The 26,137-nt window shown below is 40.7% G+C and overlaps 1 protein-coding gene across 3 annotated transcripts in view; it reads right to left on the reverse strand.

The window, feature by feature from the left end:
* Window positions 1-18,294, reverse strand: part of AP4E1 (adaptor related protein complex 4 subunit epsilon 1) — an 85,943-nt gene extending 67,649 nt beyond the window's left edge. For 2 of the 3 annotated variants that reach the window (XM_072623058.1, XM_072623056.1), the window contains exons 1-3: window positions 18,075-18,294; window positions 10,218-10,289; window positions 3,339-3,462 (exon numbers count right to left, since the gene is read on the reverse strand). In XM_072623058.1, the coding sequence (XP_072479159.1) occupies window positions 3,339-3,462; window positions 10,218-10,289; window positions 18,075-18,224 (346 nt within the window). In that variant the 5' untranslated portion in view covers window positions 18,225-18,294. Of the gene's footprint in view, window positions 1-3,338; window positions 3,463-10,217; window positions 10,290-17,660; window positions 17,829-18,074 lie in introns of those variants that run through there. The other variant, XM_072623057.1, reaches the window with a different exon arrangement.
* Window positions 18,295-26,137: the final 7,843 nt, after the last annotated feature.

Here is a 26,137-nt window from a genome sequence, read left to right on the forward strand (position 1 = left end):
CTCAAGGAAGTCACAATCTAATAGGGAAAGGACAACACAGAAAAAGAAGCTGAAAAGCAAGGGGTGGAGGAAAGAAAGGAGGGAGGGCACCCCTCCCTAAGGGCATGAAACCCTATATACAGGTAGGAAATGATAAACTGTACTCTCTGGGTCCCCACCTTATGGGAGAGGCTCTCTCAAGTCCACCCTCCAATCTCTCCCATCAGAGAGAGAGAGGGGGGCACACAAGGTACACAGGGTGGTGAGGAGGTGAGAGCTTCAGAGCTCATTAAATCTTGCATGAAAATGAGTTTCTGAAGACAGTAATGAAGCCCAGATGGGAAATGAAGGTCAGAAAGGCTCTCCCCAAGACAGCCTAGGAAACAGAGGTCAGGTCTTCTCAGACTGATTGAAAACTCACCTCAGTTCAACTTGAACACCACCCCCCTCCACACTTGTGATGAAATCAGACCAATACGTAAAAGCAGAGAAACCTTGACATACCTCAGCTGAGGGAAGGAGGCAACTGCACTGGGGGTTCATTATGTAACTGTTGACAAGGACTGTGCATTCCTTTCCATTAGGAAGTAGATAGGAGTAAGTGCTACCGTACTCCAATTATCTCTCTTTCTAGTAGCCAATGGAAACTTGTTTCTTAAGGAAAAGCACCTCAGTCACATGCCACGAAGTCACACTGAATACCAAGGGACAGATCACAGCCAGAAATGTGCACAATAATTGTAAGTCAACCACCAACAATTATTTATCAAGTACCTACTATGTGCAGGACACTGCAATGGGCGCTGCAGGAAGATAGGCCCTGAAGAAAGAAGATATACAAAGATAGCAAGCGATATTTAGAACTTTGGAGCAGGCAAAGTCATCAAACTCCCCTACTGTTTAAGATTAATTAAGAGATCCCTTCACCATACTATCATAATACCACTTCACTCTACCTCCCCAATCCCAGACAACCTATTTCACAATTTTCTATGTAAAACACAAGTCCATACTGCCTCATCTGGAGACTTTATCTTTATTCTGATAAGTCCTAATCTTCTTCAAGTCCACTCCAACCCAATTTGGCCACATCCTCACCTCAAAATCAAAATGTCCAAGACTAACTTTATTATCTTTCCCTTTAAACCTGTTTCCCCCTCTGTATCATTATTTCTAACAGTGGCCCCAGCATTATTCACTTCAGACTTCCATATTCATTTCCTTCACTTCTCATATTTAATGAGTTACCAAGCTCTGTTGGTACCTCTGCAATATCTCTTGCATCCTGTCCCTCTTCTTTAGTCTTGGTGCCACCATCTGGGTAGTGATCTTCAGAAACACACAACTAGACTACTGAAATAATCTCCTAATGGTTCTTCACATCTCCATATTCCTCCCCATCTATTACATAGTCACTTCCAGATTCATCTTCTTTATATCCAGATAAGGTCACATCTCTCCAATATTCAAGGTTTCTCAATGATTCCCAAGTAAGTTTAAATTCCTATGTCTACCATTCAAGGCACTCCAAAATAGAGCACTACCTTCCTTTACTTGCCTTATCTCATACTACTCCCCATCAAGAACTTTATAATCTAATCAAACTTAACAACTCTCTATCCTCCAAACAGTTTCACATTTCTGTACTTTTGCTCAGTGTTCCCTAGTGTTGTTCCCAACTCCCTCACTTTACAGGCAAAGAAAATGAGGTCTAGAGAAGTTAAGTGATTTGCCCAAGGTCACACATAGTAAGTGGCATAGACAGTACTTGAAACGTCCTCCACTCCCTGTGCCAGTTGAGTTTGCAACAATCCTTTAAATATTAATTCAAATGCCTATCTTCAGAATCACAGAATTTCCAAGTTTAAAAGGCCCTCAGCAACCACAGGACCATACATTTGTAGTTAGAAGGAACTTTAAAAAATCATCTAGTCCGGGAAATCTTGACCTGGGATCCAAGAACTTGCTTTTTAATATTCTGATAAGTGTATTTCAATGTGATTGGTTTCTTTGTAATCCTATTTATGTCTTGAAAAACATTATTCAGAGAATTTTATAAGCTTCACTAGGATGCTAAGCAGACTGTGATGAAAAAAGGTGAAGAACCCTTAAGGGATCTAATCCAATCCCCTTATTTTGCAGACAAGCAAACTGAGGCCCAGAGAAGTTAAGTGATTCATCCAAAGTTACAGAGTCGGCATATGACCACAGATACTGACGCCAAAGCCAGTGTTCTTTCCATTGCCTTCCCTTGAAGGGTCACCTAGTCTGTCTCATGCCTGAAAAAGAATCCCCTCTACAACATACCCAAAAAATGACTCTCCAACCTTTGCCTAAAGACTACCAATGAGGAAAAGATACTATGTCCTGAAGCAGCCCAAGCCATGCTGAGGTAATTCTAATTATTAGTTAGTGAAGTTTTTCTTTGGATCAAGCCTAAATCTGACTCTTTGCAACTTTCCCTGTCCTAGTTCTGCTTTCTAGGGCCACGAGGAACAAATCTAAGCCTTCCGTCACATGACAATCCTTCAAATACCTTAAGCCAGTTATTATTATCCCACAAGTCTTCTCTTTTCCAGCAAAACACCTCAGTCCCTATAGTCGTATGGCATGATCCTAAGGCCCTTCACCATTCTGGCTGTTCTCCCATGGGCATTCTCCCACGTATCAATGTCCTTCCTCAAATACAGCAACCAGAACCAAACACAACCCACTAGGTACTGCATGATCAGGGCGGAACACAGCAATATTATCACCTCCCTGGTCCTGCATTTTATGCCTTTCCTATTAAAGCCTAAAAGCACATTCATTTTTGTGGTTGCCACATCACAGTTTTCTTGTACTAACCTTGACTTTGTTTTAAACCAAGTGTAAGACATTCAGCCCTATTCAATCTTATCTTAGGAGATTTGACCCAATATTCTAGCCTATCAAAACCTTTTGGATCCTGACTCTGTCATCCAAAAGTAACTATCTTTCTAATCTAACTTTGTCATCTGCAAATTTGATAACCATGGCAACTACAGTTCTGTCGAATCATTCATCAATAAAAATCTGAAACAACACAGGAATAACATTTAACACAAATGTTAGACAATGTCAATGTCAGTTTCCTCCATCATAAAATGGGTATAATAACAGCACCAGCCACATACCTGGTGAAGACCAAATGAAATAATGTATGTAGAATACTTTCAAATAATAAAGTGCTGTAAGAATGTGAGCTATTGTCAAGCAGTCTTTAAATTACAGTGTATGCAGTTCTAATAAAAATATAAACCACGCCTGCTTTGATTCAATGGACATAATAGCTATAAATTTAAAGATAATATGAAAATAAGGAAATTTTACAAACATACCAACTCTCTTCTCTAAGAGGTTTCCTTGTTGCGCCAATTTGATAGCATGTATATAGCCAAAGGAAGATTCATACCCAAGCATTTCACAATATATAAGTCTCACCATACATTCTTTCATCAGTCTCTGAAAAAGAAATGGTTTATACAATGAATTTTATAATGTCCTTTTATGACCAATCTACAGTAAAGTCACTTAGAACGATGGTGTTAGACACAGGACCAAGACCTATGTTACAAGATAACCATGGATGTTACATGCACATGAATTTGAGTGATGATAGAACATTTTATTAAGGATAATATTAAAGCCTAACATTAATAGAATATATAATAAGGTAACATTAAAGTATATAAGCTCTAACTGTGACTAGTTAGAGGCTGAATAACAATTCTCATTACATGAAGTCACATTTTTAAAACACTGAAATATTCTGGCATTAAAAAGGTACATTTATTTTAAAAAAGTATGAAAATATACTTAACTATGAGCCCACATGTGCCCCCCACACACACACAGTTATGAGCCCACATGTGCCCCCACACACACACGCACACACAATGTATTGTGCTCAAGTGGCATTCCCACTACTAAGTTCTATCCTTCCAAAAAGCCTTTCCCTTAATGAATATTTTAAGTTAATTTTCCTATTGAAAAGAATGTTTTGACGAGCTGGCAAGCATTTAATCAATTCAACAGCTACATTTCTCAGCGCAAATTAATAAAATGGCATTCTAGTTTGTCCTCCACCAAATCTCATCCCAATGCTCCATCATGACATGATGACCCTGGGGTCTCAAAGGCTCTGCCAGTGGAACACAAGCTCTTGTAGCATCTACAGTGTTGGAAGGGAATAGAGAGGGGCCCCTGTAATAAACTGAATCTGTTTTCCAACTTCCAAACTAGCTAATGACAGAGAGGCACCTGGTGATTCATTCTGAGCATGGCCACCCAAAAAACAAATAAAAATGAAAAATGGCTCAGGCCTGAGCAACCCCCTTCTACTTGTGCAGGGACACTGGCAGAGGGGCAGCAAAGGAAACAGAAAATGTGAAGAATCACAGAACTTTTAGACTATCGATCAACTTTTGACAGCTGGTACTTCAAATGTATTTAGAGTATTAAATGTATTATTAAATGTATCAAGTATTTGCCAAAGACTTGACCAATGGTCAAAGAGCAGACATGTTATTAGAGGAATCTTGACATTCTTGCTATAAATTAAAGCAGAAGGACACAGCAGCTAAATGGAAGGATAACTCACAGGAACTCCTCTGACAGGTCAAGAAGTTGAAGAAGGAGGTTTTATCGTATGCACAAAGGCAACAAGAAATGTTATTTCACGGATACCTTGTCATCACATATTGTAATACTGATGACAAATGAAAATAAGAAAGTAAGTGGTATGCAATAACACTGGCTGCTGAGTATGAAGTGGTTGAGGAATTTTAGGAATAAGAGCCTCCAAATCAACATGCATCCTGATATTTGTGGAATTTCAATGCAAAGGTAGGGAAAAGTAAGGATGGGAGAACTATCTGGGACAGGAAGGTTCAGAAAGAAAGCAAAGAGTCCAAAGACTGGTAGGCTGTATCATAGTCTCAAGCCACCATACCATGAATACTTTCTTATAAAAAGAAACATACATGTTGGATGTGGCAAACACCCAATAATACCACAAAGAATAAAACAGATGATAGTTTAACAGGGATGAAAAGACTTGCTATTGCTGCAGGAGTTATCTCTGAGTCAGCTTTCTTTGTGGCCAAACCATCAACTCTTCTGAGGTAAGATCAGAAATTAGTTTAAAAAAAGAAGAAAAAGGTACAGTGTACAACTGAAACAACTTAATCCTGAACTATTTAAACAAATAATTGACAATCAAGAATGGAAACCACTCAACAGAAACGACACTGACATAAACTATAATCATTTCAGCCAGAAGTTTAACCAATGGAAATTAAGGAGACCAAGAGGTCAGAAGATGCCATGGTCAGCACACACTTGGCTTGCTGCCAAAGGCACATGTGATGAGATTACAAATTCATTTGCAAATAGTTACAAAGAAGGATAATAGATAAGCAATACCATCTCATAAAGGACTGATGGGTAAAAGCAATTTAGAGAAAGCTAGACAAAACATACAACAAAGCAAAGTTATTCCAAATGCATTTAAGAAAGAAAATGGAAGCAGGTCAACAAACAGAAGAAAAATGAAAAAGATTTGCAAAAACCATTTAACAAGCTGTTTTCTTCCTCAAAGACAGTGAGACTCCCGCTCCTGGAATCTAACCCAACAGTCCCAAATGTGCTTAGAAGAGAAAGAAATGGCACAAAAGAGAATAAAAATGGGGAAAAGGGCCAGTTTAGACCAAGCATTTATAGAGGGCTCCAATAGTGGCAACGTTGAGGGACCAATGTTTAAGGTCTCTGAAAGATACCAAATGCAGGGAAATGTGGTCAGCCTTATTAATACCAAAAAACAGTAATCAAGAAAACATTATGAGAGGGCAGAGGCAACTCAGGGAGTAAAAGCAGAGATCTCTCATATTCCCCTCCAAACAACTTTAGAAAAATGCCTCAACATAAATTCTGGAGTAGCAGAAGCAACAAAAGGACAGGGTGAAACAATTTTTCAGCCCAAGACAACTTAGCAGGTTGACAGGAAAGGTCTGTCTCACTGAAGTGAGTGGGGTGCAGTCCAGAGCGGGTCATGCCCCAGCAAGCCAGCAGCAGGCCTTGTGGGTAACTGAATCAGCAGCAATGGCTTTTGGAGCTCTCAGCCCATAGACAGTAAGGATGTCAGAAAGGAGGACATACTGGGTACCCTTAGCTGGCACTGTGAGCAGTACCCTACGCTGCTTTGCCCATACAAAATTACAGATAACAGAGCAAGGAGGAGGATAGTACACTAAAGTATGTAGCAACAAGTGAACACAGTTACCCTGGTCACACACAACACCCCAGTCACAGTTCCAGGGTACAAAAGAATGCTTGTGGTACTCACAAACCAGGGCACAGGCTAGAAAAGCAGTAACCACATCTCTCAGATCATAACACCTTGGAAATACTAAAAACTTATAGCCCCCTACCCCCTGAAGTAGCTCTGCAAACAGCAGCATGGAAAACCATAAACTTGGGATAGTGCCCCCTATACTCCAGGAACAGAGTCCAACTTTAACATGGAGATAAAAGTCAAGAAATAGTCTGGGAAAATGAGCAAACAGCAACCACCACCAAAGCAAAACAAAACAAAAAGAACCTGTACACAGAAAGTTACTATGGTGACAGGAAAAGCTAAAACATAAACTCAGAAGACAACAAAGTCAAAACAGCTACATCCAATGCCTCGAATAAAAATGTGAATTGGTCTCAAGACAAAAAGGAATTCCTAGAAGAGCTTAAAAAGGACTTTCAAAATCAGAGAAGCAGAGGAAAAACTGGGAAAAGAAATGACAGTGATGCAAGAAAATCATGAAAAAAAGAGTCAACAGCTTAATAAAGGAGGTACAACAATTTACTGAAGAAAAGAACTCCTTAAAAAGCAGAATTGACCAAATGGAAAAGGAGGTTACAAAAAAAAAAGCACTGGGCAAGTGAAGCTAATGACTCCATGAGATATCAAGAAAAAACAAAATAAAATCAAAAGAATGAAAAAAATAGAAAATGTGAAATATCTCACTGGAAAAATAAATGACCTGGAAAATTGATAAGGAGAGATAATTTTTAAATTAACTGACTACCCAAAAGTCATGATCAACAAAAGAGCCTAGAAATAACATTTCAAGAAATTATCAAGGAAAGCTACCCTGGATATCCTAGAGTCAGAAGGTAAAATAGAAATTTTAAGAATCCACTAATCACCTCCTGAAAGAGATCTCAAAATGAAAATTCCCCAGAATATTACTGCCAAATTCCAGAACTCCCAGGTCAAGGAGAAAATATTGCAAGCAGCCAGAAAGAAACCATTTCAACATCATAGAGCCAGTCAGGATATACAAGACAAAGCTACATCTAAGGATCAGAAGCCTTGGACAAAGAAACAAAAGCAAGTATAACCCTTCAGGGGGGAAAAACTGACATTTAATGAAATGGAGAACTTTCAAACGTTCCTGATGAAGAGATCTGAGCTGAACAGAAAATTTGATTTTCAAATACAAGACTCAAGAGAAGTGTAAAAAAGTAAACCAGAAAGAGAATGCAAAAAGGATTCAATAAGTTTAAACAGTTTACATTCCTACACAGGAAAATGAAACTGGTATCTCCTAAGAATTTTATCATTATTAAGGCACTTAGAAAGAGTATATATAGACAGAGGGCAGAGGTATGATTGGGTTATGATGAGATGATATCTAAAAAAACAAAATTAAGGGGTTAGAAAGAAGAATGCACTGGGAGAAGGGGCAAGGAAGAAGTAGAATGGGGTAAATTATCTCACAAAAAAGAGGCGTGAAAGCATATGCAATGGAGTGGAAATGGGGGAGTGGGAGACAAGACTTGAACCTTACTCTCGTTGCAATTAGCTCAAAAAGGGAATAACACACACTCAGCTGGGTATAGAAATTTATCTTATCCTACAGTGAAAAAGGGAAGTGGATAAGATAAATGGGGAGACGGGGAGAGAGGGAGGGAGAGGGAGGGAAAGAAGAAGGGAAAGAGGAAGGGAGGGACGGAGGAGGGGGAGAGAGAGAGAGAGATAACAGGAGGAAAAAAAATAGAATGGAGGGAAATCTACAGTAAACATAACAATGAAAAAAATTAAGTTTCTCTGATAAAAAGTTCTCATTTCTCAAATACAGAGAGCCTAATCTAATTTATAAGAATATGTCATTCCCCAATTGATAAATGGTCAAAAGATATGAACGGTTTTCAGATGAAGAAATTAAAGTTATCTACAGTCATATAAAAGAATGCTCTAAATCCTTATTGGAGAAACGCAAATTAAAATAATTCTGAGACACCATCTCACACCTGTCAGACTGGCTAATATGACAGAAAAGGCAAATAATAAATCTTGGAGAGGATGTGGGAAAATTGAGGTACTAATGCACTCTTGGTGGAGTTGTGAACTAAGGCAAAATTCTAGAGAGCAATCTGGAACTATGTCCAAAGTACTAATAAACTATGCATACCCTTTGACCCAGCAATACCACTACTAGGTCTATACCCCAAAGAGATTTTTAAAAATAAAATTAAAAGGAAAAGCACCTGTATGCGTAAAAATATTTTTAACAGCTCTTTTTGTGCTGGCAAAGAACTGGAAATTGAGGAGATGCCCATCAGTGGGGAAATGGCTGAACAAGTTGTGGTATATGACTGTGACGGAATACTACTGGGCCATAAGAAAAGAGGAGCAGGATGCTTTCCGAAAAACCTAGGAAGAGTTAGATGAAATGATGCAGACTGAAGTGAGCACAAGCAAGAGAATGACGGACCCAGAAACAACATCATAACGAAGGGCAGCAACACAACGAGCCAAGAAAAGTACGAGGGGCTTAGAGCGGAAACCGAGGGGCTTAGAGCGGAAACCGCTGCCCATCCCGAGGGAGAACTGATGAAATACAAACACATATCGAAGCATGGGTTTTTTTACTTTATTTTCCTTGGGATTTTTTTGGTCTGTGTTTTCGTTCACAACGATGACTAATGTGGAAATGTTTTGTTTAACTGCAAATGTACAACTTCTATCAAATTTCCTGCCTTCTCGATAATGGGAGAGGGGAAGGGGAAAATCTGGAACTCAAAAAAATGTGTTAAATGTTAAAAACTGTTTTCACATGTTAGTGAAAAAAACATTTTAAGAATAAAGAGATCATTAAGGACTGACACTTGTCTGCTTACTCCCCCATCTACACAACATATCTGTTGTATAGATATTTATTTATCTATAATATATATTTATATATAAACCAAGGGCATCCTTGATGGAAGTATTAGCAGGGAATAACAAGACTTCCATAAGTAATATTTTAACTGAAACATCTTGGGACTTATGATCCCACTGCACTTGTCTGAGTCCACAAAACACAACACTGCCCGACAGGCTCGTTCGTAACACAGTAGCTCCTATCCATATATCCCAATCATTCAAGATGCACAGGATAACAGAGTTAGATCAAGCGCAAACCCTCATTTTAGAAGATGAGGAAACTAAGACACAGAGAGGCGAAGTGGCTAGGTTTCCCTAACACCAAATTCAGTGCTCTATCCGCTATACCAGGCTCGTGAGTTCTCAGAAGATGTAACAGAAAGAATCCTGGTGAATGATCCTTTCACGAGCATCAGAAGAAACATAAAACAAAGAGATATGTACTAAAGATGTCTGCTTGCTAGATTACAAGATGCATTTGGAAGGACAAACATGGATCTTATTCAACAGTAGGTGTATGTAGGACAGACAGCACAGACAGACAACAAACTGGGCCCAGAGCTAAACAGAAGGAGACCCAGCTGAACTGTTTTCAGGAAAATGAAAAGTTCCCAAGTCTCCCATGAAAAGCAAAGGCTCCTATTTTGAATACTAACATTCTACCTGCGTTGCTATAGCAGTGAACTAAATGGAAAGGTGTATGGTGGGTGTGAACAGGCTACAACATATAACCAACAAGGAATTCTAAAGAACAGGATTAAAGATGTCATCAAGAAACTGTATGATAGGAAGATTAGAGGCTGGTCACATGGAAAAAACAAGGGATGACAAGGGGACATCTAGAGTGCTCCAATGGTTCCCCTGCAATGTCTCATACTGATAAACACATACAGGGTTCATGTAATTGATGAACTCGACACTACGGATAGCTCTAATTCCCTAAAATCACCAATCAACCACCTCCAATATAATAGAATATTAAAAGCTATTTGCATTATCTTTTCAAACTTACTAGTGTGGTACCAGGGGCAGAAACAGTTGCCTTCAGACTAGCCAGTTCCTGCTGAATTAATTTCTCTTCCTCCTGTAAAAATTATAAACATATTATTATTCAATATGAATAGCAATGATAGCTAGCATCTACCTAGCAATGTGAGTTGGCAAAGCACTGTACACATCATCTCACCTGTTCTTCACGATGGGCCTATGAGCTGGGATACTATTCTCATCATTTTATACATATGAAAACTGAGGCTGAGAGGTTGAGTGACCTGCCCAGAGTAACACAGCTAATAAGGATCAGAGATACCGTTAGAATGCAGGTCTTCCCAATTCTCTGTCCACAACACCACCTACAACATTTAACTAATGGAGCATTTTCTTTTTAAATTCTAATGGTATGGAACAGGAGGATGTTGAAATTATTCTTGATTGTAATAATATTAATTAAAATGCTATTTTACAAAACTTATTTTGATAAATTTAAAGTTTTATGGTATTAAGACTGACTAGATTATTTGCATTCAACATGACTAAAGCCACCAAATGTATCCAGTTCCCATGATATCACAGGGATTATATGACAACTTAACAACCAAACAAGGCTATGGGCCACACAGTACTATCTTTCCCCTCCTATCAAACTCAGCAATGGATAGATGGCCTACAAGCTTCATCACAAATAAATCATTCCCATCTTCACCAAATCTCTATTTCCCCTCATGGCTTACTATCAAGCTGTAATGAAATCAGTTTGGAATCGAATGGAAGACGAAAAGTAGTGGAAGTCTCCTCAAATATGTTACTACATAAATACTGAAATTTCTTGCTGAAGTTAAGGAAAAAGAAGAGAAAACAATGAAAATCCAGAGTAAAAGATCTTCAGTTTTAAATAAGTTTCATAAGTATCTTCTGCTTTTACAACAGTTACATCTGGACATAAATCCTGCTCTAGCACTGAATCCTTCCTTACAACAAAGAAAAACAGGGAAGCAAACCCAGTATACTGCCCACCTCTGAGAGCACGTGAAACATTCTCTGAGTGTATCTGCTACTGTAGTGCAGAAGGGAGGAGGTGTGCAAATCAGCCATCACAGTTACTTAGAGCTCTGCTTCCTTTAAGTTTGCTTTTTCATTTACATCACTGTGGTTCTGCATATACTGTTCTCCTGGTACTACTCACTTCACTCCACATCAACTCATAAAAGTCTTTCCATACTTATTCTATGAGAATTCTCTGAATTCTTCATATTTATCATCCCTTTCTACACAATAACAGTCCATAATATTCCTATACTCTTCCAAAATTTGTTCAGTCATTCCCAACCAATGGGCACCCACTATTTTCAGTTTTTTTGATATCACAAAAAGGGTAGAAGTGAATATTTGTAGTCTTTCTTTCCCTCTTTGACCTCCTGCGAATGCATGTCCAACAACAGAATCTTGGGAGAAAGAGTATATATGGACTCATCACTTTAATAATTCCAAAATTTTTCTAGAACTGTTAAATCTGAACTTTAAAAAAAAAATCTTAAATTTTCTCATATCCTTCTGTTTTTACATTGCTTTTTTTACATATTCCCATCTCATCTCCTACTCCACCTAATAAGCTATCTCTTATTTTAAAAAAAATTTAAAGATTAAAAAGCAGAGGAAAAAAGCAGATCAATAAAATGTTTATGAGTATACGTTCACACCTATAGTCCATTATGTCGGCAAAGAGAAAGATACATTGTCTCAACTCTTGATACAGTGTATCAAGTACCAAGTACACTGTATGTACCTCAAGGACATGCCTCAGGAATATGAGAGTGGGGAGATAGCATCAAATGGAAGAATTTTTTAAAAGTCCATGTAGTTCTAATGACCAAGTTTGGCCCCAAAGAGTTGAGAAAATGCACTTAATTTCTCTGGGTCTCAGTTTTCTCATCTAAAACATAAAAGAACTGAACTCTATCCCCAATTGATAAATGGTCAAAGGATATGAACAGGCAATTTTCAGAGGAAGAAATTAAAGATATCTATAAGCATATGAAAAAAATGCTCTAAATCACTATTGATTAGAGAGATGCAAATCAAAACAACTCTGAGGTACCACATCACACCTATAAGATTGGCAAACATGACAGAACAAGAAAATGATAAATGCTGGAGAGGATGTGGGAGAGTTGGAACACTAATTCATTGTTGGTGGAGCTGCGAGCGCATCCAACCATTCTGGAGAGCAATTTGGAACTATGCCCAAAGGGCTACAAAAATGTGCATACCCTTTGACCCAGCAATATCGCTACTAGGACTATATCCCCAAGAGATCATAAAAATGGGAAAGGGTCCCACATGTACAAAAATATTTATAGCAGCACTCTATGTAGTTGCCAAAAACTGGAAGTCAAGGGGATGTCCATCAATTGGGGAATGGCTGAATAAATTATGGTATATGAATGTAATGGAGTACTATTGTGCCATAAGAAATGATGAACAAGAAGACTTCAGAGAGGCCTGGAAGGACTTATATGACCTGATGCTGAGTGAAAGGAGCAGAACCAGGAGAACTTTGTGCACAGCAACGACCACAGTGTGCGAGAGTTTTTTCTGGTAGACTTGGATTTTTGTAATAACGCAAGAACTTCTTATAAAAAAAAAAAAATCCCAAAGGTGGTTCTCAAGGCAATATGCCTTCCACACTCAGAGAAAGAAATATGGAAGTCACTCGCAAAATGTAGCAGATCATGTTTGTGTATGTGTATGTGTTTGTGTATCATGTTTTGATTTGTTATATGATTTCTTTCATTTATTTTAGTCTGACTACATAGCATGACTATAGGGAAAATATACTCAATAGGAAAGTATATGTAGAATCTATACAGAATTGTATGCAGTCGTGGGGAGGGAGGGGGGTAGTGGAGGGTAGGTGTGGGGGGAATAAAATCTCAATTGTATGGCAGTGATTGTTAAACATAAAAAAATAATAAAAAAAAATAAAATAAAATAAAATAAAAAAAGAACTGAACTCTAACCACTAAGGTTACTTCCAGATCTAAATTAAGAAGTCATGATCCCATCCATCATATATTTCTTGTATATCCCTTATACCACTTGTCTATGGATCATTGCTAAAAAGACACTACAGACTAACCATTTGTCCTTTGGGCCACCTGTAAGTTTGATTCTTTGGAGGCTGGTGTTCTAAGATTTACACTTGAAGAACACTGGTGTTAAAAAAAATATAATCAAAGTTGAGGTTCTATGATGTGGAATAGCTTGGGACACTAGACAATTTCCCAAAAAGGAATCTAGCCTACGTTCTTCCTCCTACTCCATCTCGGGCCCAACTCATTCTCCACCTGCCAATACTATCCTTTTTTTAAATAAAAATGTGTATTTTTCTCTCTGACCCACCTACTTTCCTACTCCCTCAAAAATAAGTAACCCTTGTAACAAATAGGCAAGGTCAAGCAAAACAAATTCCCACTTCAACCCTCACTAACAACGTGTGCCTCACTATCAGGTGGTGGATAGAATTCTTCTTCATCAGTTCCCCAGAATCGTGGTTAGCCGCTGAATCCATCACGGCTCTTGGGCTTTTAAAGTATTCTCCTGGTTCTGCTCCTTCACTCTCCACAGGTTCAAATGAGGTTTCCTCAGTTTCTCTGAATCTGGCTTCTTTCATCTTTTCTTACAGCATGATAGTATTCCACTATGTTCCTATACCATGCCTTGTTCAACTAACAGCACTCCCTTAGTTTCCAGTTCTTTGACACCAATATTATCATACATATATGCATTAATGTACTAATCCAATGCACTGACATCCAACTCTATGGTCTGGCTAGAGAATATACATTTTCCACTCATTTGATCCTTCCATGTGGACAATATGCCAATTTCTTTCAAATAATCATGGACCTCATTAAAGAAGTACGGTAGTATTCTGGGGCTTGACACAATCAGCACAATATGAGCTACAAATGGGTACCTCGTGAGGATCTCACCATCTTCAATGAACCCTTATCCCACGTGAACTCCTTCCACAGCACCAGCAATACCTTTGGTGATAATGTGTCTCCCTGTTTTGCGCTTTGTTTCCTAATATTAATCAGTCAGTAATTTAACAGTTATCAGTAGCTACATGTGTAAAAGATAACGTACGTATATAAAAATTCTTGCTGGAGGAAAACCCTTAAGGCAATGTTTGCTCTACAGCTGCTCTTTTTTGTTAGCAGCAAATGCAGGAGATAATCTTTTCTCCACTTTGAGAGGAGTCAGAGCAGAATAACATCTTATTAAACATTTGAGTAAATAGTAATTTACCACAGACATCAACTCCTTAAATAATGATTTTCAAGTATGAAGCAGACTCCCAATGGATGTCTTTTCTAATGCTACCTTTTTTATAGCTGTTACAACATTCCTTCAGTGACAGCTTTCCTTTAATAATGAAATAGCAAAATAATTTTTTAGCTTATAAATGCCTGAAGGATTGGCTCACACCTGGACAAGTTGCACTTAGCACTTACCAATCTTTTGGTATTTAGTAAATATATCACACTTGTCCACTTTCTAGGAATGTCAGGGTTGGCTGTTTCTCAGCAAATTTTAAGTATCCCCAAGATCCCTTCGCTTTACTTACATAACAAGACACTGGAAGACTTGAGAGATCCCTCAACTAAGTGCTCTACATACTGTCATGTGTGATAGTTTACATCCTCACCATCTCTCACCCTGAGGCCTTTTAACAGTCTAACTGATACCTGTTTCTGTTTTTCCCCCTCTCTAACCTATCTTTCATGCAGCAGCCGCCAAAACATTCCTAATGCAAAGATCTGACCATGGTTCTCTCCTGTTCAAAAATCTTCATTGACTCCCTCCTTATGACAGAATAAAAGGTATATTCTTTAATCTGGCATTTAATGTCCTCCACAATCTAGCTCCAACCTCCTCTTCCAGATCTTTTAGACATTACTCTCCATCTTCCTACATATATTTTAGTTTCAGTGAAATGAAACCTTCAACTATTCCCCAACTTGGTCCCTAAATAATCACAATCATAATGCTTTATCTACCAAATGCCTCGAAAGATATGACCAGATGGCCAGAATTATACATTAGAAACCCACTATCTTCCAGATGCTAAAAAATGACATCTTAATACTATGAACAGAGACCTCAAAGTATCTCTAAGAATTCAAATACACTGTTTTAGATTTGGCATGTCACCACATACAAAGCTGTTGCCTACGATCCCCCAGACATAACACTGATCTGGAAAACTGTAAGGATAACATTTTAATAGATGCAGCCATACTAAATGCCAATAATCTCCAAGGTATCTGGACTAAAAAGCTTTCAAAACATAGAGGCCTGACAGAAGAAATAATAATCACGTGCAAACAGTATGAAATGCATTTGCTATTTTGTCTATTACTGTATTTGTCCCAAGGCCATCAGTCAGATTAAAGATGAGCTTATATTCCAAAACTTTTATTCAAATCACAAAAAAGTTCCTCTAGTCAAGGGCTCAATGGACCACACAACAGTACACATCCAAGAATAAGAGTGGGATAGCAAGGACCCTTCCTGTCTGAAGGCAAATGAACTAAGATGCTACTAAGACTATTAACAAATCATAATAGCTGGTATTTATAATGCTTTTCTTTGCATACATGATCTCATGTGGTACTCACAACACTGGAGGATCCATGCTCAACACACATTCAGTAGCTAAGAGTACTCATGTTGACTTGGAGTCTGGAAGACCTGAGTTCAAATTCTGCCCAGACACTTACAAGCTGTGTAACTGTGGGCAAATCACTTAACTTCTTTCAGATTAAAAATGGGGATAATAATGACATCCATCTCAGGATTATTGTGAGTCTCCAAGGAGGGAATACTGTGTAAACTTTAAAATACTCCATAAATGCTATCATATGTGCTAGTCCTTTGTTTTCAAAGAGGTCCAGCGATGTGATGAGGGTGATATTCTGACTTGTTCATGAACTGCATTTTAAGTGAGGCAGAGTTACACAGTCATAGGCCTCACTGTCTCCCACAGTCATCGAAGTCCCATGGCAAGACAAAAATTGCCATGATTAGTGACAGGCCAGGATGCAGGGGATGACCTCGGCATCTTCCATCTCTGACCAAGTTCCAAGCACTCCACAGGACCTGCTTCAGCTGCCTTCATGACTGCTGGAGCAAATTGTTCTTATCCACCCGCTCTGCAGAGAGAAGTCTTCACACACTTAGGGGAGACATCCCCCTAACTCACTACCAGACTTGAGGCCTGTAGGTTAGCCCATCCTCAGAAACAGCTTTATCAAAATGTGGCTGCTGCACATGCTACAGCTTCTTGGAGGCACAAGTGAGATTATACGCATTATATATTACACAATACATACAAAGATAAATTTATTATATGTACATGTCTCCATATGTGTATATATTATACTTGCATGTTACTTGGTCTAGACTTGCGATTTCACTGGTATAAGGAACTCCCAAGTACCAATAAATATTCCCAATACTCCCAAGTACCAATAAATACCAAATAAATATTCTCCAATTTAGGCTTGGAATTTCATGGAGCATTGGGATGCTAAGTGATTTATCTAGGGTCACAGGGTTACTTGGACCCAGGTATTACGGAGTGGTGGCCTAGCACTCCTTCCAAGTGCCACAAGACCTACCAATTTCTCATCTTTTTCAAATTCCTCAAAGTTCCCCCGCCCACCTTCACCTCTCCTAATGAGATCTAAGATGCCACCTCCACTAAGAACCTTTCCTGATCTAGCACCTCCTCCCAAATGAAAAAAATCTTTCTCCTCAAACTTTCCTAGACCACTTTGCTTCTCCCCTTAGCCCTTAGCACTATCCTGTATGTGAGGGTTCAGGAGCACTGGACTTAAGAATCAAAGAGACCTGAGTTGAAAACCTGTCTCCAGCTCTTATTATCTGTAACTCACTTGACCTTTCCCAGCCTCAGATCAATTCAATAAACATTTACTACATGCTGATTATACGGCAGAGGCTGTGCTACGCAAGCCCTAGGCATACAAAATGAGGAGGCAATCCCTGCCTTTAAGGAGCTTAAGATCTACTGGGAGAAGACCACATACCCAAGGAAGCTGAAAGGTTGGAGGGGAGAGAGGGGAATTGGGGGTAAACATGTCTCAAAAACCTCAGTTTCCTCATCTGTAAAAATGGGGATAATGGCACCTGTTGTTGGGGATCAATGAGATGACATACCAAAGATTCCTTACAGTGGTATATACGTGACAGCTAGCATCATCCATAACCACTGCTCTGTGAGTCAGTCAAACACACACACACACAATCTCCAGAAGACCTGCATTCTGGCGCTTTTTCGGCTTGGGGACCCTTAGGTAAACACTGATCACACTGAATCGGTCCCTGGCAGTCCGCGGGTCAGTCACCGGACCCGAGCCCAAATGCTTACAATCTGCAGATCACCCGATCCTCCTCAGCCCCGGTTCAACTGAATTCAACTCGATAAACGTGATGAAGCATCTCCTAAGTACCGGGCGCGGGGAGGCAAAGAGGCCAAGATCAACTCGAAGGGTGAGTCCCTGCTCTCGGGGAGCTCGGCGTCCAGAGTCACCCGAGTGAAGCCGGGGAGCGGGGCCAGGGGCTGGCTGGCCGGCCTCCCTCCCCTCCCCCATCCTCCTCCCTGTCCCTCCCCCTCCCTCCTCCTCCCCCTCCCCCGTCCCCCCTCCTCCACCCTCCCCACCCCGGCCGCCCCAGCCCAACCAGCTGAGTGAGGGCCGACCCCGCCGGCCGAGGCACCAGCCAAGGAGCCGAGGGGGGAGCCCGGGAGCCGCCCCCTCGCCCCGCCTCCCCTCCCTCCACCTACGTGCTTGGACGTGAGCGCGGTGATGCTGCGGATGAGGCTGCCCAGCCGCGAGGACACGGACACCCGGGGCACCCCGGGGCCGCCGGCCGCCTGCTGCTGCAGAAAGAGCCCGGGCAGCGCCGTCAGGGTCTTCTCCACTATATCGCTCATCGCAGCCCCCGGCTTCCTCCCTCATCCCGGAAGGCCCAGCGTGCCCCGCGGCTGGCACGCACTTCCTGTGTCTTGGAAGAAGAAAACTTTATTCGGGCCTTCCGAGTGCGCGTGAACATGGTCTCGTGGCCGCCGCCGGGGGGCGCTCGAGTCTGGAGAAAAATCTTCCCTAGGCCCTTCCCGAGTTTGCAAAGTTGGAGCTTGGAGATTGCCGCGAGGCGAGCGTGCCCCGAGGGCGGCCCCTCCGGCCTGGGGGAACCTCCTTAAACCCCCCACTCACCCTGCGCCCCAGTAAACACTGAGGCTGCGCTTTAAGGTGGGCTTCACCGGCAGTATCTCATTTGATCCTTTAAAAGGGGAGATGTGTCGCAGCCCAGAAGATGGAGGCTGGGACAGGGTCCGCGTTCACACGCAGGTTCTTAGCCCCATGGTGGGCATGTTGAGGCTTTGTGCCCGCTGGCTCACCCGCGGGAGCTGGCCTGGCATTCCTGCGCTGGACGCGGGCAGAGGGCCTTTCAGGGCACGTGCTCGATGTATCCTCCCAGCAGAATGTAACTTTCCGGAGGACAGAAACTGACAAGCTTCTGTAACTGTATCCTCAAGTCCTCGCCCGCAGTAGGGATGGGGACTGGACCCAGGACTCCACAGGCATTGGAAACTCCCTTGGACCAACACAGGGTGGCACCTTCTCTCCAGCTTAGTCCTAGAGCGTTGCCTAGAAAGGCCTGAGAGGTTCTTACTTTCCCAGGGTCACACAGCTTGTCTGTATCATAGAGTGGACTTAAACCTAGATCTTCCGGGCCTTATCCGCTAGATTAGGCTACCCCTCTGGGATATAGTGGGTGCTTAATAAATGCTTGTTGATTGGCCCACTCGATGCCTGGACACTGTACAGTGAACGAGGTGCATCATTCATTGCTGAACATATTCTTTTTCCTCTATGTTCAGTACCCTCCTCTATATTCCCACTGGACCTCTGATCTGTTCGGACCAGTCACTAGAGGATACCCGACGCAGGAGAAGTAACACGATTTTTTGCATAAAAGGATATATGCCAGTATGGAACATTTTTAAGGGACATCCATAGATTGTAAGACACAGGGTAAGCATGTAAATTAGCCTTTTTTTCTTGCACAAATGGAAAGATGAATAAACCTATAGGCCAGTCACTGGCCCCAGTGGGTGAGGCAGAAATCGTGGGCCTATGGGGAAGGAAGGGAGAAATACATGGGGAAAAATGGATGGTAGCATGAAGTACAGTGGAAGAACTAGCTTTAATGTCAGATGACCTGGATAGGAAAACCAGCTTTGATATTGAGTAGAGGTCAGGGAGGGAGAAAGTGTTAAAAAAGCAAATGAAGTACATTCTAAATTGTTTTCAACTTGAAAGATTAATAAGGGAAGTGGCAGTAGCAGCAGCAACATTGCCACGCAGCCTCCTACCTACCCCTCTGTCCCAGAGCACCTGACTAGGACAAACACTCCCTCCCCCACTCCCAAAAGGAACAAAGCAATGACCTTCAAAAGCCCAGGAAATTCTCCATCTCCAAGCCAGGAATGCTTTCCAGGTGGGCAGGGTAGCGCAGGAATGCCTCTGAGATCTAGGTATCTGACCCTGGCATCATTCTTTGGTTCTGCACCTTTGGCTCCCATATTTCTGCTTCCCAAACCCCTATCTCTGCCCCATAGCTGCTGGTAGGGCTGGTTTTCCCACCTCTCATGTACAGATCCTCTTTTCCCAGAAGCTCTCTATTCCCCACCTACTAAAGACAGAAAGTGGAAAAATAAAGTGGGAAAAAATATGGAAATGGGAGTCAGAATAGGTTTTAGTCTCAGTTCTTTCACCAACGAACCATGTGACCTTAGGCAAATGATCATCTTTTAGCTCAGTTTGTTCATCTGTAAAATAAGATAGGACTAGATCTACAAAGTCTGACCCTATATTTTCAGTTGTAGCATAGTCTCCTGACCTTTTCAGAGCTTCATGTATCACTTAAGGACAGGGTGTTGTGGGAAAGCGGGGAGTGGGGGGAGAGTTTGGGGCAGAGTACCCATGTGTGAAGCATACCCTTTGGGGAGTTTGTGAGGAGCAGGACACCACACCATGGTGGAGAAAAGGAGACCCTGAGACAAGGGCATGAGGCCCTCCTTGGGGAGACTAGGAGATGGGATAGGCTGAGAGAGAAACTCACCTGAACCGATCTCTGGTAGCTTTCTGTTCTGATTACTGATTCTTATAAATCAGGTGTTGGGCTCCATCGTTTCTATACTTCTGAAGGACTGACACATTACCTGTTAGTACCTTCAAAATCTAGTGCCTTGGGACAAAGACAAGGCTTTTACTCCCTATCTCTAAAAAGAGACAGGGAGTAGAAAGGAATTAGGACTTCTCTTAGAAAGAATTATTTCCTCCTAAATAAGAAAATGACAAAGGAGTTTGGGGAAGGAGGTAGGTAGGATAACAAATAGACATCCTTCCTAGACAATTAGTGAGGGTCAAGTGATAGGGAAAAGACTAGAGGAGAAGATGTTATTAATGAAATGTTTTGCTTTCATTCATGAAATTTTCCCTCTCAGTTTCACCCCATCCCACCTTCCCCCGCCCCATCCCTCATAGTGGAGGTAAAATACAGCAGAAAATCTCTACCACCTTTACTTAAGGCCAAGTTCTTCCCAAGAGCCAGGCAATAAGAATGTGAAGGATTTAGCCAGAGGACTCCCAAGAGAGCAATGGGTGACTATCTTGAAGCCAGATGGAGTCCAAGTCAGGGAAAATGAAAAGGACAGCTCTCACCCACTGGGATTTCAGGCTTCCCAAGAAAATGATGCAAATTCCAAGGATTTCTCTTCTGACATGGCCCCTACAGAATATCACAGACAAGCAGGCTGGTCTACATTTTAGCACATTCAATTCGGACCTGAGTCAGTGCTATGAAATAACTATCGTGTCTGTCACATATACTAAAGAGTATTCAGATCTTTGAATATGTTCTGGGTGATGTGCAGAAATTCTCAGAATTTATTTTTTTACAAAGAAATATTTACTTCCGAAGTATAAAGTAAATCTCCAAACAGCTTAGCCCCATTCCTACAGGCAAGCAGTCTAGGTCATTTTGAATGCCAGAGAACAGTTTGAATAGTTGTACTGAGTAGAATTCTTAGTCTTGTATAAGATGGGGGAAATATAAATGTCTGTATTCACCTTCATTAAAGTCTTTTCAATCAGCTAAAATTTTTTGGTTGTTCATTCGTGTCCGACTCTTCATGACCCCATTTGGGGTTTTCCTGGCAAAGATGCTGGAGTAGTTTGACATTTCCTTTTCCAGCTTATTTTATGGATGAGGAAACTGAGGCAACCAGGGTAAAGTGATTCCACAGGGCCACGTAGATAGTAAGTGTCTGAGACCAGTTTTAAACTCAGGTCTTCCTGACTCTAGGCCCAGCTATCTATTCACTGCACTACCTAATTGCCCTTTTGCTGAAAATAATTTAATTCAATTCCAACCTTTATTAAGTATCTACAATATTCCAGTCACTTTGCTGGTACCCAAGTCTTTGTTTTAATCAATGATCAGAAATTTAGTAATCTGGAGATGAGCTGATGATTTTTTCCCCCAAAGATTTACCTATCAGAAGATGCCTTCCCTATTCCGATTTCATTGCCTACAGTCTCCCCACCATGATCTCACTCCGAACCATCTCACCTCCACTGGAAACTAGGTTGCCCTTCCAGGTTTGCTCCAGCTCTGCCAGGTGAGCTTTTTGCTCTTAATAACAAAATAAATATAAATTGGTAATTTAAAGGATATTAGACCTGAGAGGGACCTCAAATTCGCTTCTTCCAGCCTCAGATTCTATTAGCTTATGAACTTAGTCCTCACCTAGTCCAAATCCTTCATTTTAAGATGAGTAAACTAAGGTACAATGAAGGTAATGGGTTTTGCCAAGGTCATTCTGCTAGGGGTAGAAACTAAATAAGAATCTAGAACTCCTAGCCCAAGACCAGGATCTTTTCCTTCATAATTAGGATCATAGGCTTAGAGTTGGATGGGATCTTAGAGGTCATTAAGTCTAAACCTTCATTTTCAGGTGAAGAAATTAATGTTCAAACTTGCCCAAGGTCACTAAACTCTGCCTAGAACTTCAACCATAATCCTTTAACCACTGGGGCTCTGTTAACTACTAGCCTAATCCTATTCAACAGGAAGATTCAGATACTGATCTAGTCTCACACTTATCCTAGCAGTTAGGAGTATTCATTTCATCCCACAACCAGGGAAGAGTCTAATTCTCTGTCTCACAATTAGTAGATAGCATTCTATCTCCCAGGACAGCTAGGTGGCAGTGGTTAGAGCACCGGAGCTGAACTCAAGACCTGAATTCAAATCCAGCCTCAAATACTTCCTAGCTACGTGACCCTGGGCAAGTCTCTTAACCCTGTTCCTCATCTGTAAAAATAAGCTAGAGAACTGATGGACCCTGAATGCAGATCAAAGCAGAGTTTTTCACTTTATTCTTTCTCATGGATTTTTTTTTCTTTTGATATATTTCTTCTTTCACAACTGTGACTGATATGGAAATATTTTTACATAATAGCACATGTATAAACTATATGAAACTGCCTACCATTTTCAGAAGAGGGGAAGGGAGAGAGAGAGAGGGAGAAAAATTTGGAACTCAAAATTTTGCAAAAATGAATGCCAAAATTTTCTTGACATATAACTGGGGAAAAAAAAAATTTAAAAAATGAGCTAGAGAAGGAAATGGCAAAGCACTCTAGTATCTTTGCCAAGAAAACCCCAAATGGGAGTTGCAAAAAGTTGGCTACAACTGAAACAAATGAAAAACAACAAATCTATCCCACAGCTCTGTTGCTGGATGTAAGTACCAGCTCGATATCTAGAGAGGATTGATCTGCCCAGTCAGAATCATTGATAAGCCCCTGTATGCTTAAAAAATCTCACTTCCTCCTTGAACAAACTTTTCCGAGCCCAAGTCATGTGAGTTTGGCCTCAACATTATTGTCGTCATCATCTGATAATACCTAGTATTTATTACATCTTAAGATTTGCAAAGCACTTCACATGCATTAACTCATTTGATCCTCACAACAATTACGTGAGGTAGGTACTATTATCTCCATTTTAGATATGAGGAAACTGAGGTACAGACAACTTAGATGACCTTCCTATGGTCACACAGTATCTGAAGCAGGAGTCTGAAGTCTTCCTGACTGCAATTCCTATGTGCTTCCTACTGTACACCTAGCTGTATAATAAAGTTACTTCCCCACAGGTACAGACAAAATTTGCTCAGCTATGTGCTATAGAAGCCCAGGTCTGGAGTCAGATGCAAATCAGCAGGTGCTTTTCTGTTCCTTGTCTGGTCATTCAGGGAGAGTGAAATCAATGTCAGTCTCTGGCAAGGAAACAATCCACTAGCACCACATCACCTTGACTTTGAGCCCTGGAGCTGCTAGCACCCCTAATCCCACTACCACATGGCTACTTCTTGTCGCATATTTTTGACCCACCATCAGCCAAAAGCACCACTCCATGAATCAGGGGAAAGCAGAACGAGAGTATTATACCTTCCAACACTTCTGTAGTTTTGATGGCACTGCTAATGGATTTTTTCTGTTTAACATCTACTTGTCTTTTAGTTTTCACATTAGGATTAGAGTTGTTACTTTCCTCTCTGAAACTCAGGTCATCAGTGAAGGAACATCATATACAAGGCACAACAACTTTGGAACGGATAGATGAATTCTTTCTGCTGGTAGAAAAGAACAGTGTCATGGGGAAAAATCTAGAATGGAAAACCATGTCAGCTGCTTCACAGCATGAGTTCCATTTGGGCTTTTTGTACCTGCCTACATAACAAACTGTTTTCCAGTTTTCCAGCAGTTTTGTCCTATAGTGAATCCCTTCCCCATACCATAGTCTTTGGTTTATCTTGGTATTTCGCACCTAATAGATGCACAGATCAACTTTTCTATTTTTTAACCATAATCAAATTTGATAATTATTACCTTTAGCATAGGATGAGATCTGATGCTGTTAGGGTACCTTTTCCTTTCTACTTTTTTATTATTTCTCTTTTAATTTTTGACCTTGTGTTCCTCCAAAAGAATTTCATTTTTCTTCTTTGTTTTTTCCTAGCTCTATAAAGTAACTGTTTTAGAATTTGATTGGCATAACCCTGAACCTATAAATTAAATTAGGTAGCACTTTCATCTTTCAGTATATTGGAATGGCCAGGACAACGAGTATCTCTTCAGTTATCTATATCTTCCTTTATTTCTATAAAAAAAGATTATGGTTGTATTCATATAATTCTGTGTGTCTTGGAAAGTCACTCCCCACTATTTTATATGTTCCATAGTTGTTAATATTAATGCAATTTCTTATCTGTCTCTTCTAGTGGTGTTTTATTGATAATATGCAGAATGGTTGTATACAAGCTGTCTATCCGTTATATCCTGCTTTCTTCATGTGACCGTCCTCTCCTGATATCAAACATACTCACTATTATTCAGGCCCAGATTTTCCCTGTCACCATTATCGCTTAGCATTCCTTCCCTTAATCAGACTTACAGTCCAGGATGTGCCAGAGCCCGCTCTAACCAGCTTTAGTTAAAGTTAAAGTTTCAGCAGGAGCATTTACCCATCAGAAATCGACCCCTACAAGTCAGGGTGTTATTTATTGTTCTGTTGATTGTCTAGACTTAAGCAAGTGTTAATAACACAGATTATACTTAAAAGTGCGTATGCATACAGGTTTCCCAGTGGTTAAACGATGTGTGTTACCAGCCCACCCCTGCTTACAGTCTCCCCTGGGGACAGGGAAACCTACATTTTAAGACACGCTTAAGTCAGAAGGCCTGAACACGGACACACACTTTCTAACTCTCACCTTTCTGAAAAGAAGCAACTCAATTTAGCAACCCTTTAAAGACACAATTCAGGCCCTTTGGTAGAGTTGGAACCTGATCGCAGAGAAAAATTTATTACACAATTCTAGTGGAAGATGTGGAGCCGGCTATTCACTTTATAACTTTATACCTGAAACTCCACCAAGAAGCAAGCAGAACTAGCTCAGTTTTGCCTTAGGAGGCATACTGTCTCTCAATTGTACACCTGCTATGTAATAGAACAAGTACTTCACCACCTCTCAATTCTAAGACACCACACACACACACACACACACACACACACACACACATCCCTCCCACTCTGGTTGGCACTTAGTACTGAACACACGGAAGGCACTTGACATATATTTGAACTGAATCTCTTAGTTCATTCCATATTCAATATGGGGGCACAGGGAGGAGTATATTAAAAACAACCTTGTCATTTGTTTTGTTTTGTTTGGCTCTTGTTTTTAAAGTCAGTCTTGGAGACGAAAAGGAAGACTTGTGATAATAGTTCATTTGTGGTCAAATCTCAGTAAATACTATTTGAAACCAGAAACCATCAGTTAAATAAACCATCAAGCTGAAAACTCAAGGATTCACTCAGGCGTACTCTATAAATTTGTTGATCTTTGATGGGCATTAAAGGTTGAGCAGACATCTCCCATATAACGGATAATGGGGAGACTGGCCAGTGAGAGCCCAGGGCTTGGCAATATGCTTGGATGTGTCCCCGCTGGTGGTCTATAAAGAGCACGTACAAATACTTCCTTCTTGGTTCCAGTCCAACATGTAAAACTTAAGAAGTCAGTTTCCAGTCATACATGACTAAAGGGGCTTATGGTACGTAATGACTAAACATCTGCTCATTGACAACAGATTGGAAAGTACCAGTGCCTCAGGAGGTGCTAAACCAGAACTGAGGGACCGCTTTCTCTTTTCCTTCCTGGAAGCAAGTGAGGCCAAAACTGCCCTGGGTTGCTGGATAGGGAAGCAG

Source organism: Notamacropus eugenii, chromosome 7 (genome assembly GCF_028372415.1).
Source record: "Notamacropus eugenii isolate mMacEug1 chromosome 7, mMacEug1.pri_v2, whole genome shotgun sequence".
Taxonomy (NCBI): domain Eukaryota; kingdom Metazoa; phylum Chordata; class Mammalia; order Diprotodontia; family Macropodidae; genus Notamacropus; species Notamacropus eugenii.